The 17,931-nt window shown below is 46.4% G+C and overlaps 1 protein-coding gene across 1 annotated transcript in view; it reads left to right on the forward strand.

Annotated features, from left to right (window-relative positions):
* Positions 1 to 17,931, forward strand: part of SLC14A2 (solute carrier family 14 member 2) — a gene marked incomplete at its 3' end in the record, with an annotated part of 61,626 nt that overhangs the window by 11,401 nt on the left and 32,294 nt on the right. The window contains exons 3-7 of the mRNA XM_081252236.1: positions 2,075 to 2,255; positions 3,239 to 3,428; positions 8,530 to 8,658; positions 12,801 to 12,993; positions 16,757 to 16,904. Of these exons, the coding sequence (XP_081108362.1) occupies positions 2,075 to 2,255; positions 3,239 to 3,428; positions 8,530 to 8,658; positions 12,801 to 12,993; positions 16,757 to 16,904 (841 nt within the window). The remainder of the gene's footprint in view (positions 1 to 2,074; positions 2,256 to 3,238; positions 3,429 to 8,529; positions 8,659 to 12,800; positions 12,994 to 16,756; positions 16,905 to 17,931) is intronic.

The raw sequence follows: 17,931 nt of genomic DNA on the forward strand, positions 1-17,931 counted from the left end.
TATTAACTACATTTTCAAAAGTAAAAAGAAAAAGTAAGAGGTGAAATTAATTTATTTTATTTTTTATTGAAGTATGGTTGATTTACAATGTTGTGTTAGTTTCAGATATACAGCACAGTGATTCTGTTATATATATAACTATATATATATATTATTGTTCAGTTTTATATATATATATATATATATGTATATATATATATATATATATATATATATATATATATATATATATATGTTCTTTTTCAGATTCTTTTCCCTTATAGGTTATTACAGAATATTGAGTATAGTTCTCTGTGCTATATAGTAGGTCCTTGTTGGTTATCTATTTTATATATAGTAATGTATATATGTTAATCCAAACTAACCATCCCTCCCCCCACTTCCCCCTTGGTAACCATAAGTCTATTTTCTAATTCTGTGAGTCTATTTCTGTTTTATATATAAGTTCCTTTGCATTATTTTTTCTTTAGATTCCACATATGAGCAACATCATATATTTGTCTTTCTCTGACTGACTTCCTCATCTAGTATGATAATCTCAAGGTCCATCCATGTTGCTGCAAATGACATTATTTCATTCTTTCTTATGGCTGAGTAATATTCCATTGTATAAATATACCACATCTTCTTTGTCTATTCATCTGTTGATGGACACTTAGGTTGCTTCCATGTCTTGGCTATTGTAAATAGTGCTGCAATGAACATTGGGGTGCATGTATCATTTTGAATTATGCTTTTCCCCATATATATGCCTAGGATTGGGATTGAAGGATCATATGGTAGCTGTTTTTAGTTTTTTCAGGAACCTCCATACTATTCTCCATAGTGGCTGAACCAATTTACATTCCCACCAACAGTGCAAGAGGGTTCCCTTTTCTCCACACCCTCTCCAGCATTTATTATTTGTAGATTTTTTGATGATGGCCATTCTGACTGGTGTGAGGTGATACCTCATTGTAGTTTTCATTTGCATTTCTCTTATAATTAGTGATGTTGCACATCTTTTATGTGCCTTTTGGCTATCTGTATTAATCAGGTGAAATTAATTTTAATAATATATTTTATTTAGCCTAATATATATGAATACGTATATTATTATTTTAATATTTAATCAATATAAAGTATCACTGAGATCTTTTACACATTCTTTTTTCGTACTAAACCTTCAAAACCTACTTCGAGTACACCTCAGTTCAGATTAGCCACATTTTAAGTGCCAAGAGCCATATGGATGCTATATCGGAAAGCACAGTTTTAGAGCAAGGAGTCCTGACCCAAGCGTCCATAGACAAGATTGACGGGGATATGAACTTGGATGGAAAAAATGATTTATCTTTATTTTCACTAACCTCCAATGAACTTTAGCATTTACTTCAATTATAAATATAAGCAAAGAACAACAGCCGTATTAGTAGTACCTGAGATTTTTGTCATTGTCACATGATTGGGTTCCCCCAGAAAGCTGACCTTGAGATGGAGAGTTGGATGTAAGAAGTTTACTGGGGTGTGTCCTTGGGGTCAATACTTGTAGAGAAGTAAAGGCAGCAGAATTAGGCAGAAGTTGGGCTGTGATGCAGTCACAATAAAGGCCTCAGGTGAGCCTACGGTGAGTTCTGGAGCTAGAATGGCCCTATAGAGCTGTCCTGAGTTGTTATCCCACATAGTCACTCATCAATACTTTAAAATTATAATTGGTATTGGATCTGCTGCCCCTATGTGCATAGCAGGTTTTTTTAAAATACTGTGATAACTGCATTTCAATATAATTGGTTTTCATTGCAATCTTATTTATTTTATTCATTTACAAACATTCTGGAAGGAAGTCCACAGGCCTACCAAACTGCCAAGAGGGATCCATGGCACAAAAAGTTAAGAACCCTGCTATGAGGAATGTGTAGAAGTCCTGGGAAGAGCAGGCCTGCGTGGGGCACTCTAGACAGCATTGCACAACGGACATTTATCTGTCTCATGATCCTCTATCTTTATCAAAAAATGACAATCTTCCCTACCCCCAAATGCCCCTGCTCTCAAAAAGCTATATTATTTGATGTTTTGTCATGGCTTCTCCTTAAAGGATCTTCGGTCATCCAGTGAAGAAAGCCACATTGTGAAGATTGAAAAACCCAATGAAAAGGGTAGAAGAAGAGAAAGTGGGGTAGCCCCTCAGGGCTCTTCGGGCCAAGGGGGCATCAGCCTCTTTCAAGCTGTGGGCTACCTCACAGGCGAGATGAAGGAATGCAGGAGCTGGCTGAAAGGTAGGCCAATGCCCAGGGCAGAAGCAGCCAGACCAGGCCAGAGAGCCAGCCCTCCATCTGGCTTGGACTGAGGAAGTTGCTCCCACACTCACCCATGGCAGGGCCCCCACATTTGAGGTGCTCCAGCTCAGGGCTGGCTCTGGGTGGCCGTAATGTATCCTACTACCTGAATTCCCATGGTTTCAGAATTCAGTGCATTCCACCGATTTTAGTTCTTTGCAAATTCTTCACTCCTACATGGAATAGATATAGGACAACCACATTAGCAATGTAGGAACCATTTTCAAACAAACTGAATGGCCATTCCTTCACTTATTCCACAGCCATTTTTTATGTGCCAAGAAAATATTGGCCTCACCCTCCCCAATGTTCCAGATTCTTCCCTTTTAACATCATTCTTCTCCTAGTTTCCCTAAACTAAATGTTGCAACAAATATCCCTAACATACCCTCCCCCACCTGCCCCCCACTTGTATATGTTGTCCTGGAAACCAAACCAGAGAATGAAACAGAATGCATGTCAATACTCAATGCCAATACATAACTCAATACTGATTTCACAGCTGGGCTAAAATCATTTCTTTCCCAGCCTTTTTTTCTCCAGACTATATTCTTTGCTGCTCAGATACCAGCCCTCAACTGAGTCATACAGCTCTACACAAAAAGAGTTTCCTTCCCTCCCCACCTCTTCCTTTGGACCAATAAATTTCCCTTGGAATGTTCCTGGGGCTTCCTTACCAACCAAGCCGATGGCTGGAATAACATTAAATTGGTCTCAGCATGGCGCCTCAGTCTGTATGGCAAAACTGACACCACTGTGGACTGATTGTCAGGCCACGCAGAGATTCAGGCTGGGCGCCAGACTGAATGAGGGAAAATGTCCTGGCTAGTGCATCCCTGTCTACCTTGGTTGCCTCGCCAATCAGTGGTCCAGCAGGGAAGCACAGGCTGAACCCTGCTGATGACTCTGCCTATCTCTTTCAGATAAGCCCCTGGCCATCCAGTTCACAGACTGGGTTCTGAGGGGGGCCGCTCAGGTGATGTTTGTCAACAACCCTCTCAGCGGGCTCATCATCTTCATAGGGCTCCTGATCCAGAATCCCTGGTGGACAATTGCTGGGGGTCTGGGGACAGTGGTGTCAACTTTAACTGCCCTTGTCTTGAGCCAGGACAGGTGAGTTCCTCTCTCTGAGGGTCTTGGGTTCTTGGGGTAGACAGGTGGAGAAGTGTTTACTTGAGTGACCTTATTCTAGTATCAGCCAACCACAGCCTCCTGAGTATCAGCTTTAAACATGTCACTGGAGTTCTTTACACAGTTAAACTTCTCCTAAGTTCACAGCAAGTGACAGTACCAGGCTCCATCTGACTGTAGAGACTTCTGGAAACACTCCCTCGAAGGCAGGTGCAGAGGAACACTTAAGCTGCTCTTCCTTCATGGAGCCTACAATGTAGTTGAGGGAGGTAAGACTAACAGATAAGAAATGTCTCAGAATAATACAAGACAGTATATACAGGAGAGCTCAGAGAAGGCAGACCTCATTAAGTGTTGGGAAGTTTAGAAAGGGCAGCCTTGAGCTAGTGACATTGATGTGGGAGAGAGGAAGGCTAGAGGAGAGGGCAGTGAGGGCGTGGGGGTGGCATGGAGAAGGGAACAACAGGAGCTGAGAGGGGGCAGGTTGGGTCGGGTGGGGGGGCCGCTCTGCACTGGTGGCCACAAAGCCCAGTAACAACAACAAGTGCATTTTAGAGAACAGGACCATCTCCTCAGACTTTGCCATATGTTATTCCAATGGTTCCCAGACTTTCCTGATGGCCAGAAACACCTGGAGTGATTGTTAAGAAATGTAGTTTCTCGGGCTTCCCTGGTGGCGCAGTGGTTGAGAGTCCGCCTGCCGATGCAGGGGACACGGGTTCGTGCCCCGGTCCGGGAAGATCCCACATGCCGCGGAGTGGCTGGACCCGTGAGCCATGGCCGCTGAGCCTGCGTGTCCAGAGCCTGTGCTTCGCAACGGGAGAGGCCACAACAGTGAGAGGCCCGCGTACCACAAAAAAAAAAAAAAAAGAAAGAAATGTACTTTCTCAGCACCGCCCCAGTCCCCCTCCCTCCCAGAGATATTCCCATTCAATGGATTTGGAGGTGGGTGGTGTCTTAAACAAGATTCTCCTGCGTAGTTCTGATGATCAGAGAGGTCTGGGAATGCCCAGAGTCTCCAAACTATATTTTGGAGACTCAGTTTGTTTTCAAATTTGGCGGTCACCACTTCATTTGTAGATCATGAATTTTTAAAAACAGGATTTTTTAAATTAAAATAATAGAATAAAATAAAACAGGTTAGAGTAATCCATATGTAGTAAAGGTAAATATTTTGTGAAATCTTTGTTTCAATCATGTTGGGTGTGTGGGCGGGGTGGGAGTGTGAGAGAGAGAAAGAAAGAGAGAGAGAGAGAGAGAGAGAGAGAGAGAGAGAAACTGGGCCATACTATACAATATGAACACACTCCTTCCTTACCATGGGGTACTGTCAAATATTGAAAAGCACTGTCGTGCCTTGTTACCTGTGATTCTTCCTGCCACTCCACAAGGTCGACAGTGAAGGTAAGAGGGTCCACATTTTGCAAGTGAGAGAAAGAAGGCTAGCAGGAGTAAGGTGCTCGTGGAAGGAGCCACAGCCAGTGGATGGCAGGGTTCAGGCTTGGACACGTGACCTGCGTCTTCTAGGCTGGAGGTCAGTGATCTCCCTGACACGTGGACAGAGTGGACAGCAGAGCCAGGGGTCCCTGGTGACCCCAGAGCCTGGGGAGAGATCTGAGTTGCTTGTGTTATAACCAACGCTGCACTCCTCCAGCCCCCTCGACATTCTAGCTCCACCAAGGCACAGGCGTGGGTCGACTTGTCTCCCATGAGAAGTGTCAGTGCCCCTCTAAGATGGCCTTGGGGGACCACGCCAATTCTAGCTGGGAGGCCATACGAGATCAGATGAATAAGAGGCTGAATTCTTTGGGGTGTAGGGCTGGTAGGTGACAGAAGAAATGGGCTCCAGCCAGGATTTGTGTCTCTGTTTCAAGCAGTGGGTTCCCTATTCCTTGCTGCCACTCACCTACAGCCTCACGGAGAGCTGGCATAGAAATGGCTTCTGACAGGATCAGCTCTTGTCCGACTGTTCCATCACTGTTCGCCAAAACTCCCCTGAGGTGAACTCCATCCAGCCCACCTACAGGTCACCTTCAAGAAGTCTGTGTCCCTTCCAGCTCTGACAGTCTAATTTGCCAACTTCCCTCCTGACCATAATCCACTGGAAAACTTGCCAAGCCATTCAAAGAGTTGCTCCATGGACTCTTTTTTTGCTCCCAGTTTTATGAGGGAAACACACACATTCCCTGCCTAATCTTCCCAAATATCCTGATTAAGAATCTAAGACAAGGGCTTCCCTGGTGGCGCAGTGGTTGGGAGTCCGCCTGCCGATGCAGGGGACACGGGTTCATGCCCCGGTCCGGGAAGATCCCACATGCCGTGGAGCGGCTGGACCCGTGAGCCATGGCCGCTGGGCCTGCGTGTCCGGAGCCTGTGCTCCGCAGTGGGAGAGGCCGCAGCAGTGAGAGGCCCGAGTACCACAAAAAATAAATAAAGAAAGAATCTAAGACAAGTGTGCATTAGCTAAAAACCCAATCCCTCAGCTTGGTTTCCAAAGCCTTTCCTGACGGGCCTCACCCAACCTACCATGTAGCATCACACTCTTCCCAACTGAGCACTTCTGCTTCGGCCTAACTAATCCTACCCTTCCTGCAAATCCCTCCTCCTCCAGGGAGCCACCCCTGACTACCCCAGTGCTCTCTGAACCCTCCTTTCTCTCTGAAAAACCACAGAACTTACCCCCATACTATCTTGGATCATTCTCTGCTTTCTGAGTCTTCTCTCCCTGGCTATGTTCAGAACAGGAAGTCCATCTCAGATGTTCCATATTCTACCACAGTGCCTAGAAAAGATTCCAGCCTCATTGCTGGTAGGTCGGTGCCATGTTCTACATCATAGACTCAAAGCTCTAGGCACCCTACATGACATGTGTACATGCACATCCTTCTGAGGAGCCCCAACTTCACCACTGTCCCCAGTGAACCACTGATACAGCTGCATATCCTAGTCATAACCTCCACCACCCCCCTCCATCATCCCTACTCGCCTACTCCCAGAGCCCCTAGCTCTTCTCCTTGTCCACCACTCCTGCTTCCCCCCACCCCCACTCCCCAACCCTTACTTCTGCTACCCCACCCCCACTAGCCCGAGACAGCCCTTTACCACTGCAGCCTCAAGCTCAGCAGCATGATGCTGCAGTGTCCTGGTGGAACATGGTCCTAATGAAGGTCTTTTGGGCATTGAGGTTGAACCTAATTTTATTTTTTTATTTTTGCGGTACGCGGGCCTCTCACTGCTGTGGCCTCTCCCGTTGCGGAGCACAGGCTCCGGACATGCAGGTTCAGCGGCCATGGCTCACGGGCCCAGCCGCTCTGCGGCATGTGGGATCTTCCCGGACCGGGGCACGAACCCGTGTCCCCTGCATTGGCAGGCGGACTCTCAACCACTGCATCACCACGGAAGCCCTAATTTTATATTTTTGATGGTCAGGGCAGGGATGGGGATGTGAGGCAATGGGTCTCCTTTTGACAATCAAGCCAGAAGCCACCAACGTTTTGATAGAGAAGGGTTCTGGGAGGGGACTCCCTACGGGGAGGGGCAGCTATGGAGGCAGCCCGTAGATGTCTCCCTAATTTTATCTCCCCTGGATTCCCTCATTTTATTCCTGCTATTCCTATACACCCAGCCACTGGGGCTGAGGTTCTCCCCCAGTATGGGTCATCAGTCTCTGCTTAGTTTGCCTGAAGCAACTGGTATTAAACTAAAAATGTACTAAATTCTAACATGGAACAGAAATGAGAAAATATAGAGAAAATGCAAACACACTTAAAAATAATGATTATTCCCCAAGCACGGGTTTCTCAGGTAGTTATTCTAGTCCTGAGGAGATTCTGAACTCCAGTGGTCTTCCCTGCCGCCCCGTTCTTTCTCAGCCCCCTGCCTGCCCCCAGCTGCCCCATATCTTCCTGGCCTTGGAGCAGCTAAAGACCCAGCTGTCCCATGTCCCATACAAGTGTCCCCACACAAGTGCCCCATGTTCAGCTTTTCTTGTTGGAAACTGCCTAGAGATGCTCTCCCACCCTCTCCCCTGCTCTCACTCCCCTAATCTCGCTGAGCTGATCTCCTGGTCACTCCAGAGCTGAAGGTTCCCCTATTCCACACCTAAGCTGTGGTCTCTGCCAGGCAGCGGCCTCCTCTAGCTAGAACTCCCTTCCTCCACCATAAGGCACCACGCTTCCAGGTGCCTCCACCTACAAAACAGTCAGTATCTGTGGTAGGATTTAACACACACTCACATCCATTCATCAACTGCTTGCCTAGCATGCTCCGTGCACCAGACACTGTTGACTGTTGTTGACACTGTCATCAGATCAGCTTTGACCTCATGCAACTTTCAGTGGAAGGCAGGGCAGACCACAGCACACAAAGCTCATTCTCTGCAGTGGCCTTGCAATGTGATTTGTCCAGGCCTGTGCCTCACCCCATTCCCCTCTCCCCTTACCCAGCAGAGAAATGGGAAAGGTCAAGGGTAGTGTTTATTTGGATCAGGAAGAGAAGTCTAGGTGCATACAGGCAACTCTGATGAAGCAGAAGGAGACTCAAGCTTGGGCTCTGTGGTGCCTCTGGGCCCTCCTGCTGTGCCGCGGGGAGGGACGTGGGCATCACAGCGGACTCGGCTTGTGCACCCTGGGGCTAACTTCATAGAGGGGGAAAGCGGCCAAATTCAGATGATTACAGTGTCACACAATGCAGTCAGAGCACACTCTCTCCTCTCTGCCGCCCTCCTGCCTCCTCCTGTCCTGTCTCTTTCACACACACACACACACCCTTTCCCTGTGACACACCTCAGGTTTCGCTTAGATTTCCCTCTATATCAAGCAGTCTAGACTCCCCTGAGAAGCACAGGGGAGCTTAGACACAAAGTGCATTATTTAATTCTAGATCAGTAAGGGTAATCAAGGTGTGTGTGTGTGTATGTGTGTGTGTGTGTGTGTGTGTGTGTGTGTGTGATCTAGAAATGTGCCGGCAGCTGTGTGACTACCCTATATTCATTGACTAAGCTGACTTTTTTCTGTGAGCACCAGGAGGAACAGACCCAGTAAGTGCCAACAAATTCACACAGTACCTCTGTTTTCAACCCCAGGAACGCCATCGCCTCAGGCCTCCATGGGTACAATGGGATGCTGGTGGGAGTGCTGATAGCTGTGTTCTCTGAGAAGTTAGACTACTACTGGTGGCTTCTGCTTCCTGTGACCTTCACAGCCATGTCCTGGTGAGGCACCTCCTTCTTTCTGCTCTCGGACCTACAGGGCCCCAAGGTGCTGTGTCTGACACTGTTGTGGGGCCCAGTGTCTTCATAGTCAACCTGGTTTGTCTCTGTCTTGCAAGAGTCCATGAGTTGAGTTGCAACACAAGAGGATCATTTTGAGTTTGGAATAACATGGAACTTTCAAAGAGCAAACGCTACATTTTTTTTTTTTCTGTGCTGATAACCTCCTCTGAATGATAGGCTTAGTAATAGAGGCTAACATTTACTGAGTATTTTCTACATGCCAGGCACAGTGCTAGGCAAGGGAGGACTATTACTGTCCCCAATTTACAGAAGGGAAGGCTAAGGCATGCAGAGGCTATATAACCTGTCCCAGATGATGAACCCAGAGTCTGCACTATTCAACTCCAGCCTACATGGGAATTGTCTATCCCGTGGCCTAACCAAGACCCAAAAGCTGAAACTCACTTGTGATAGAATCAGAGAGCTTTCTTGAAACAAAATGTCTACATTTAAAGCATAGTATCTTTGAACAAGAAGCATCAGTTGAGGTCTTGCTGTGCATTTGCCTCATTTTTCAGAAGGAATAAAAGTCAAGATGAAGGGTGTTAGGAACAAATAGCCTTTTACACATGTAATGCTCAGTTCACTTGAACCTACAGTGGGTCTATAGCGTCAAAGGGTCTGGTCGCACCCACTGTCACATGGTGGCAGGAAGCCTGAGGGGAGCCCATGTCCCCCAACCCCTGAACTCTAACACTCTCTGACATGCCAACTGATTTTTAACATCTTTCTTTGGTTTCAAAGTCTGGAGTTACTAAAACCAGTTAGTTGAATTTAGTTTAAGTGCTCTTCCATTACTTTTTAGGAGTGTTTGCAAATAAATTACTACATTAAGCATTCTGGGCAATTTACATTTCTTCTTAGGATTTCTTCGTTAATCTATCAGGACAAAATGCTAACACAGTCATTTCTGTGGGGATTTCCTTAATGTCCCCCACACGCCACGCCTGAGGAGGAGGAGAACTTGTCTTCATTTGCATACATTTGGTTTATAACTACATAGATTAAGCCCCTCAGACACAGTGCACTGGGTGGCAGTGTGTCTACCGTGCCCCCATCCCCACCCTCACTTCCCAATTTAAAGTGAAAAAAAAAAAAGAAAAGAACATTGGGCCCCTACGCTGGCTGAGCTCTGTGATACTTCCCCTGGCATTTCATGAATCCACTCATGCAATCCTGGAAATCCAATCCACAGTGCAGGTCCTAAGTAGTGCTGGAGTTATCCAACAAACAAAAATTTGCTGAGGGCCTGCTATGTGCAGAGACTATTCTAGACGTCGGGGAGAGCTGTGAGCAAGAGAAAGTCTCCATCCTCTGGGACCTGACATTCTTCTTGGCAAAGATAGAAATAAACTCATCAGTTGTTCAGTAAAACGATCATTTCAAGATATGATAAGTGCTTTGAGGGAAGCAAAATGGGGCAAACAGGACAAAGAGTGATCCCAGACTTGGGTGGTCAGGGAAGGCCACTTTGAAGAGGAGACATCTGAACTGTCACCTAAATAAGAAAGTACCTGCCATCTGAAGATCTGCGTGAAGTATATTGCAGGCAGAACCGGTGGCATATGCAAAGACACCAACTGGAGAAGCATGATGTGTTCAAGAAACAAGACCAGAGGGACTGAAGCCTAGTGAATGAAGGAGGGGTGGCAGGAGGTGAGGGCAGAAGTAGATGATGGCCAAGGCCCATACACCTTGTGGATCTAGTAAGCCTTTCTTTTAATTGAAGTATAGTTGCCGTACAACGTCATATAAGTTATAGGTGTACCATATAGTGATTCACAAATTTTAAAGATTATACTCCATTTATAGTTATTATAAGATTGGTTCTATTCCCCGTGTTGTACAATATATCCTTGTAGCTTATTTTGTGCCTAATAGTTTGTACCTCTCCAGTAAGCCTTTTGATTTTTACAACAGTGATGAGAAGCAGTGAAAGGGTTTTAAGCAGAGGAGTGATAGGAAGTGGTTTAAATTTAAACAAATCACTCTGCTGGTAGTGTGGAGAATGGATTTTAGCTGGAGCGGGAGTGGATGCTAGAAGCATAGTTAGGAATCTGCTGCAATAACCCACAGAGGACAGGAATGCTTTGACCAGGGTGTTGTCCATGAAGGTGAAGAGAAGTGGTTGGGCTTGGGGTATATTTTAAGGAAGGTAGTTGGCAGGACTTTCTGGGAGGCTGTGGAGTTTGGGGGTGGGGTTGAAGGAAGACTCTGTGTGCTCCTATAATTTGCCTGAGCAGCCGGGTTGATGGAGGAGACAGAAAGAAAAACCAGTTGCTAGTGAGGGACAGGACACAAGTCAAGAGCTCTGTTTGGATATATTAAACTTCAGCCTTCTGAGTAGAGATGCTGAGAAAGAAATGGGATGTGCAAATCTGGAACGTAGTGATCTGGTCAAGATTAGGAAGGCAGAAGCATATAGAAGATATTTCATCCTTGAAACTAAAGGTTATAACCCAGGAGGAGAGGATTCAAAAAGAGAAGATCCAAGACAGAGCTGTAGGATCTTCCAAGATTTAGATGCCTGGCAGAAGAGCGGAAGAACCTCTGAAGGGGACTTGAGAAGGAGCAGCTAGAGAAGCAACTAAGTGCAGCGTCGTGGTAGCCCTGACAGAAAGTGTTTCGATCCAGGCGGAGGATCCAACTGTCAAATGAAAGGAGCAGAGAATGACCACGGCAAGAGAGATGTCATCAGTGAACTGGACAAAAGCCATTTCTGTGGTGTGGGGAGAACATCCACCTGATTGGAGCGGGTTTAGGAAAGAATGGGAGTAGAAAAATTGGGGACAACAAAGATAGACTCGTTTTGAGGAGTATTGTTGTGCAGGAGGCAGAGAAAAGGGGCAATATTTGGAGCAGAAATCAGAAAGGGGGAGGATTTTTAAGGTAGAAGATACTAGAACACATTATGTATTTATGAGAGTGACCTGGAGAAAAAGGAGAGGTTGAAGCTGCAGGAGAGAAAGGAGAGAATTGCAAGAATGAAGTCTTTGAGAGACTGAATCCCAAAGTACAAGGAAAAGAATTGGCCTGATAAGGGAGCAGGGACACTTCCATTACATGAAAAAGGCAGAGAGGTAGAGTATGTGGGAAAAAAGCAGTCGGAGTATGAATCTTATGGTCGGGAAAACGAAGCATTTCTCATCTTGTCATTTCTGTTTTCTTAGTGGAGTAAAGCAAGGTGGTTAGCTGAAACTAAAGGGAAGCAGAAAGTGAAGAATTGAGGAGAAAGGAGAAAATGCAAAATTGTTGTCTCAGCAAGTTGGAGAGTTAATTTGCTAGGGACGTATAGTAGGGGTTTCAGGCAGTCTTAAATGCCCAACTGAGATTCATCATACTTAATTAAAAGTGAACCAATCAGCTGCATCACGAGTTCAAGTTTTGTCCTGCAGCTCACTGCCTGTGGGTGATGTAGAGTGTTGCGTGCCAGGTGTATGGCCCTTTCAGAGGAAACTGAGGCTAAGGAAGGTTAATTTCCTAACGCAGCTCGCTCAGCCTGTAAGTGTAGGAGTTAGGATTTGCACCTCGCTCCATCTTTCTCCAGAATCCACTCTCTCCCCAAGGAAGACACCAGGAAGACAGAGAACACAGTCAACTGAAGGTTTCATTTTCACATGGTGGCTCCTAGCATAATTCCAAGTACTTCAGCTGAATTGCTATATTCATAGCAGCCTCCTCTTAGAAGGTTAATTAAAGCATATATTCTAAATGTTATCACAGCCCAGGATACATCGTGATGTACATTGTAATGATCCAAAGGCAATACATGACATCTTGTAAAGATAAGATTTTGTTTAGTTTTCTTGGTTTAAGAAACAAGGAAATATATAAATTATTTTAGAACTTTTTCTATAGAAAACAAGTTATAAGACTTTTAAATTTTGTTTCCCAAAGATGTAGACTTATATTGAACACCTTATTTCCAGTCCCAGGTAAATGGACCACTCGAGTCTCAAGGGAGCGAGGAATGGCTGTGCCAAGGAGAGGGGATAGCGAGTGGTCCAGTGACCAGAGCTGATTAGACAGTGCAGACTGAAGGATGAGCACAGCGATTAATCCTTTGCCCCTTCCATCTCCAGCCCTGTCTTTTCTAGCGCCTTGAGTTCCATCTTCAGCAAGTGGGACCTCCCAGTCTTCACACTGCCCTTCAACATCGCAGTGACCCTGTACTTGGCGGCCACGGGCCACTACAACCTCTTCTTCCCCACGACGCTGGTGGAGCCCGTGTCTTCAGTGCCCAACATCACCTGGTCAGAGATTGAGATGTCTTTGGTAAGTCACCAGTGGCAGGTGTGTGGGGCCCTGTTTCCACTGCAGACCGTCTCACTCACCACTTTGTGGATTACTCAGGCTCTCATCTTCTCTAGATGCACCTCCAGCAGATCATGGGTCTTAGCAGAGAGGAGGACAGGAAACGGTCACGGCCACCTCCATATGTTCTTTCAATAAACCCCTACTGAAGACCTTATTTGTGTTGGGCACTTTATCAGACACTGGGAATACATGGAGAACAAAACAACAGCCCTGCCTTCATGACACCTACACTCTGCACAGGGAAACAGATAATAAACAAGTTTACAGATAAAGGTTAAGTTGACAATACAGAATGGTGGGATTAAGGGGAAAATTTTAAATAAAATGGATAGTTGGTTGAAGGATCAGGACACTAAAATAATGTTTAAAATTAAGATTTTAAAGATATTATCAATAGAAGATGGGGTTACATTTTTGTTTATTTTCCATATCAGTGGTTCTCAAGCAGGAGTGATTTTTGCCCTCCTGAGGAAGGCAAATGTCCGTAGAAATGTTATAATTATCAAGACTGGGGAGAAAGGGTGCCACTGGCATCTAGCGGGTAGAGGCGAGGGATGCTGCTAGATATTCCACAATGCACAGGTCAGCCCCTGCCCCACAGCAAAGAATTAACCAGCCCAAAATGTCAGCAATTCCAAAGTTGAGAAACCCTGCTTTATATTCTATCACACATGTACATATTCATTTATTCTACTGATCTCTCGACATCAGAGATCAAGAGATATAATAAAAACCTAACATAAGGTTAGATATATAGAATTGTAAAATTTTGCCTTTGTTAATGGATATAGAGATAGCTAAGAGCTTACACTAAAGCAAGTTTATTATGTATCAGACTCTGTTCCAAGCCCTTAGCTTACTAACTCATTTAACACTCATCATAACCCAATACTGTAAGTTCTATCATCATCCCCTTTTACAGATGGGAAAACCAAGGCACAGAGAGGGTTAGATCCCCGAGGTCAAACTGTAGCTAGTGCCTCAAATATTGTTCACAAAATCTGATTTCTGAGCCCTCCCCGCCAGCCAAGTCCTTTGTCTAGATGTGCTTAAACTTCTGGGTGGCCCTGGTGCTGGGCAGACAGCAGGTGGGGTGGACAGCACAGGCCCTGCAGCGTCAGCCAAACTCCGAGCCTGAACCTGTCAGAAAAGGAAAGGCTCCCCTGCCGCTCACGGCAAACGCTGCTGCCAGCAATGCCAAACTTTTTGAAGCTTCAAACTTTTTGAAGCTTTTGTCTTTTTAAAAGCTTTACCTGAAGCTGAGGTTAGAATGGGCAAGATTAGGGCCTAAATTCAAGACAATGGAAAAGACAGAGCCCTGCATTTAAGCAAAAGCCCACCCTCTCAAATGGAAAACTGCTGGGGTCAGAGCAGGGACGAAACTAACTTTGAATCATCAATGATCAGCCATCTGGTGACTGGACACACACGGCCTCAGGAGCACAACCTGCTATCCCTGAGCCCTAGGGATGAGGCTGGTCTGAGTGACAGCCACATGGGACATGTGGCACTGCCAGAGAGAAAGGGCCACCAAGCCCCCCACCCACCCTGCACAGTGAGGTTGTACTGTCCTCTGCTGAGGGGACCAGAGTGGAGACAGCCACACAGAAGAGGTACCTCTTGTTCATCTTCAAAACAAACAAAGTGGTAGGAGCCAAATCCAGATACCCTGAGGCCCAAGCTCACCCTCTGAATTCCCCACCACCACCACCACTCTGACCACTGGCTCCTTTTCTTCTGCACATCCAGATCTGAGTTTTGAAGAATCAATGCCATTTCCCTCTTTCTCTTCAAAACAATGAGGGGAGTGACGTCTGTTTTGTTTAATCAGCTTGTTGTTGTTACACAAGGATTATCCGGAGTACATAGGAGGCCTGTCCTTAGTAAATTTCCACTGCACACCTGACTGCACTTCGCACCAGGGTATTGGCTGTGGCCCGGAGCACAGCTTGGAGGGACCAGGGCCACCATTCACCAGGCTGAGATTTGGAAACCGGCAGAGCTTCATTCTAAACCCAGGCTTCACTCCAAAGCGGCTTGTCCCCTCATTCTTCTCATTCTTGCCTGCTTGGGCTTTAAACCTGGGTTCCCAGTTGGGAAGGTGGGAATCAGATTCCCCGCAGCATCCTGCATTCCTCAGATGTAGGGAAGTCATGGAATATTTACTGAGTAGATTTCCAACCTGTTCCCACTCTGAAGCTGAGGTCCCTGGACTGGTACAGAGGGTTTTCAGGGTTTCTTTAAATAAGACAGGGCCCCCACCCTATGATTCCTTGCAGAAGTCTATAGACTCTGGCCCAAACAGTGCTTGGTGATTAAAAGGCCACCCATTCGGAGACAAGAATGGACATAGTTTAAAAGCTCTCTGGGACTCCTCAGATTCTCTAAAGAAATCATACTGACTCCAGAATTAAGTCAAGCTGTTAGAAAGAGCAAAATTTCATCAAAGGGAGAAATGCAATGCACTCCCAACATCTACAGTAGATTGTCTGTAGCTAATCCATTGGTCCCCAAGCTCTGTTGTACATTAGAGTCACCAGAGGCCCCAGCCAGCCTCCCAACCCCCCCAAACCAGTTAAAACAGAATGTCTGGGGAGGGGCCAGGCATCAACATTTTTTAAAAAGACCTTTAGGTGATTCCAATGTACACAAAGTTTGGAAACCACTGAGCTAATCAACACATATTTATTAAGCACCTATTATGGGCCCAGGTAAAGGAGCCCTGACCTCAAAAAGGTCATGTGAGCTGGTAATGGAGAAAGGAGTTGGCAGAATCTTAAATCTGGAGGATAGTCTGCTAGGACAGCCTCCCCATCTTATGGAGGAGGCCACCAGAGCCCAGATGAGGAGGCGACATGCCAGTGGTTACACAATGACCTCCTGCAGAGCCCCCGAAAAGCTAGAGCTCTCGACTCCCAAGCCAGTCCTCTCCCTACCCTGTCAATCTCCCTCCTTTCCATTTTGCCCTCAAAGAACTTTTTGCCAAAGTGTGGGTGGTTCAGCTAGGGCAAAAAAAGGCCATCTGACATCACTGCCAAATCAATCATATCCAATTCCAGCACCACCCAATGACTCTCAGGCCCAGGGATTTGGGGCTCCGTGCTGTTCTCCAGCTGTTCCTCACGCTACCTTTCTGCAATGTGAAGTGCTCCTCCAGAGCAGGGGAAGTGGCTTCTCCTCCTTCCCAGGGTCCCACCATCCCCCAGGTAGCACTGAATGTGAGGCAGCCACCAGTAGACTAGGGGTCAAGCTCAGAGGCTCTAGCCTGGGCTTGGCCACCATGAGCTGGCTGATCTTTGGTCAAATCATTCATCAAAATGGCCTAGAATATTTCCAAAATTCCTGGAATATTTCTAGAATTTCAGAAGGTCTAGGGGAAATACCCTAGTGCCTGAAACCCCCAATGGCAGTCCAGGGAGGTATCCTCTGGTCCCCTCAAAGCAAAAGCCATGTGTCCCTCAGAAGCGCCTGTGTCCGGCCTCTGTGTTGGGGGACCTGCCCGGCTTTGCATGAGGGATGCTCAGATGCCTGCCAGGTGGTGGAGTGAGGAGTTATTTGTTCCAGTTTGTGCCCTCCCACGTTCTCCCACACACTCGAGGGCACAGCCATCCTTCCGTTCCACCCCATTACCCACCCAGGAACGGCTCACTCCTGGCCCTAGGGCCTGGTCCTTGCATTATCAGCCCACGCTCCAGTGACCAGGATTCTGTTGACTTTGCAGCTGCTACAATCCATCCCCATTGGGGTCGGACAGGTGTATGGCTGCGACAATCCCTGGACAGGTGGCGTGTTCCTGGTGGCCCTGTTCATCTGCTCACCACTCATCTGCTTGCATGCAGCCATTGGCTCAATCGTGGGGATGCTAGCAGGTAGGACAGGGCCCCCTCTCTGCAGGGATCATTTTCCTGGGGTCATTGTTCCCCAGCACACAGCAAATTGTCTAGACTTACCTTCACTGGAGTTTTTAAACACTGTCAGGGCTTGAGAATTATTTTTCCGTTTCTCGAGTCTCCAAAGGGAGCAGATTGCAGTAGCAGGATGTGTGGAGAGATGCAAAGGGACTGAGACGTGTTGGCCTGTAAACTGAGCTCCTGGGAGCTGAGGGGTGGGAGGAGGAGGGTAACCCGGTGAGGGTGGGGGCCAGTAGCAGACCAAGCAGAGGCATAAATGACCCAGCCCTTCAAAATTTTGACTAAGCTAAAAGGAAAACTTTTCTCAGAAATTGAATTGCCATTTGACAAATGTCATTTAATTTCTATATATGTGTATATATACACACTTATATATGTAACTGCAGACAGTAGAGTCAGAAATAGACGTTGGGCGCTTTAAGAATAGGAGCCTGTTGACTTATCGCAATATTTTTCAAAAACTTCTTGGAAGCACAACTTTAAAAAAAATTGTTTTATTTGGAAATAATTTCAAACTTATCAAAAATTACGAAAATAGGGCTTCCCTGGTGGCGCAGTGGTTGGGAGTCCGCCTGCCGATGCAGGGACCGATGCAGGGGTTCGTGCCCCAGTCCGGGAAGATCCCACATGCCACGGAGCGGCTGGGCCCGTGAGCCATGGCCGCTGAGCCTGCGCGCCCGGAGCCTGTGCTCCGCAACGGAAGAGGCCACAACAGTGAGAGGCCCGCGTACCGCAAAAAAAAAAAAAGAAAAAAAAATTACGAAAATAAAAATAGTCCAAGAGGCACCCACAAATTCTTTACCCCGATCACCTGCTGTTCACATCCTACCCCTTTTGCTGTCTCATTTCTCTATCTGTATGTATAGATATAGCTATATCTGTATATACATAATGTTTCTCAACCAGTTGAAGCAGAACTTTTTCAATTGAAATCTTTCTTGCTAAAATTGCAGCTGCTCTGGCCAAAGGAGTGGGGAGAGCCTGG

This window comes from Mesoplodon bidens (genome assembly GCF_964165515.1).
Source record: "Mesoplodon bidens genome assembly, chromosome: 13".
Lineage (NCBI taxonomy): Eukaryota > Metazoa > Chordata > Mammalia > Artiodactyla > Ziphiidae > Mesoplodon > Mesoplodon bidens.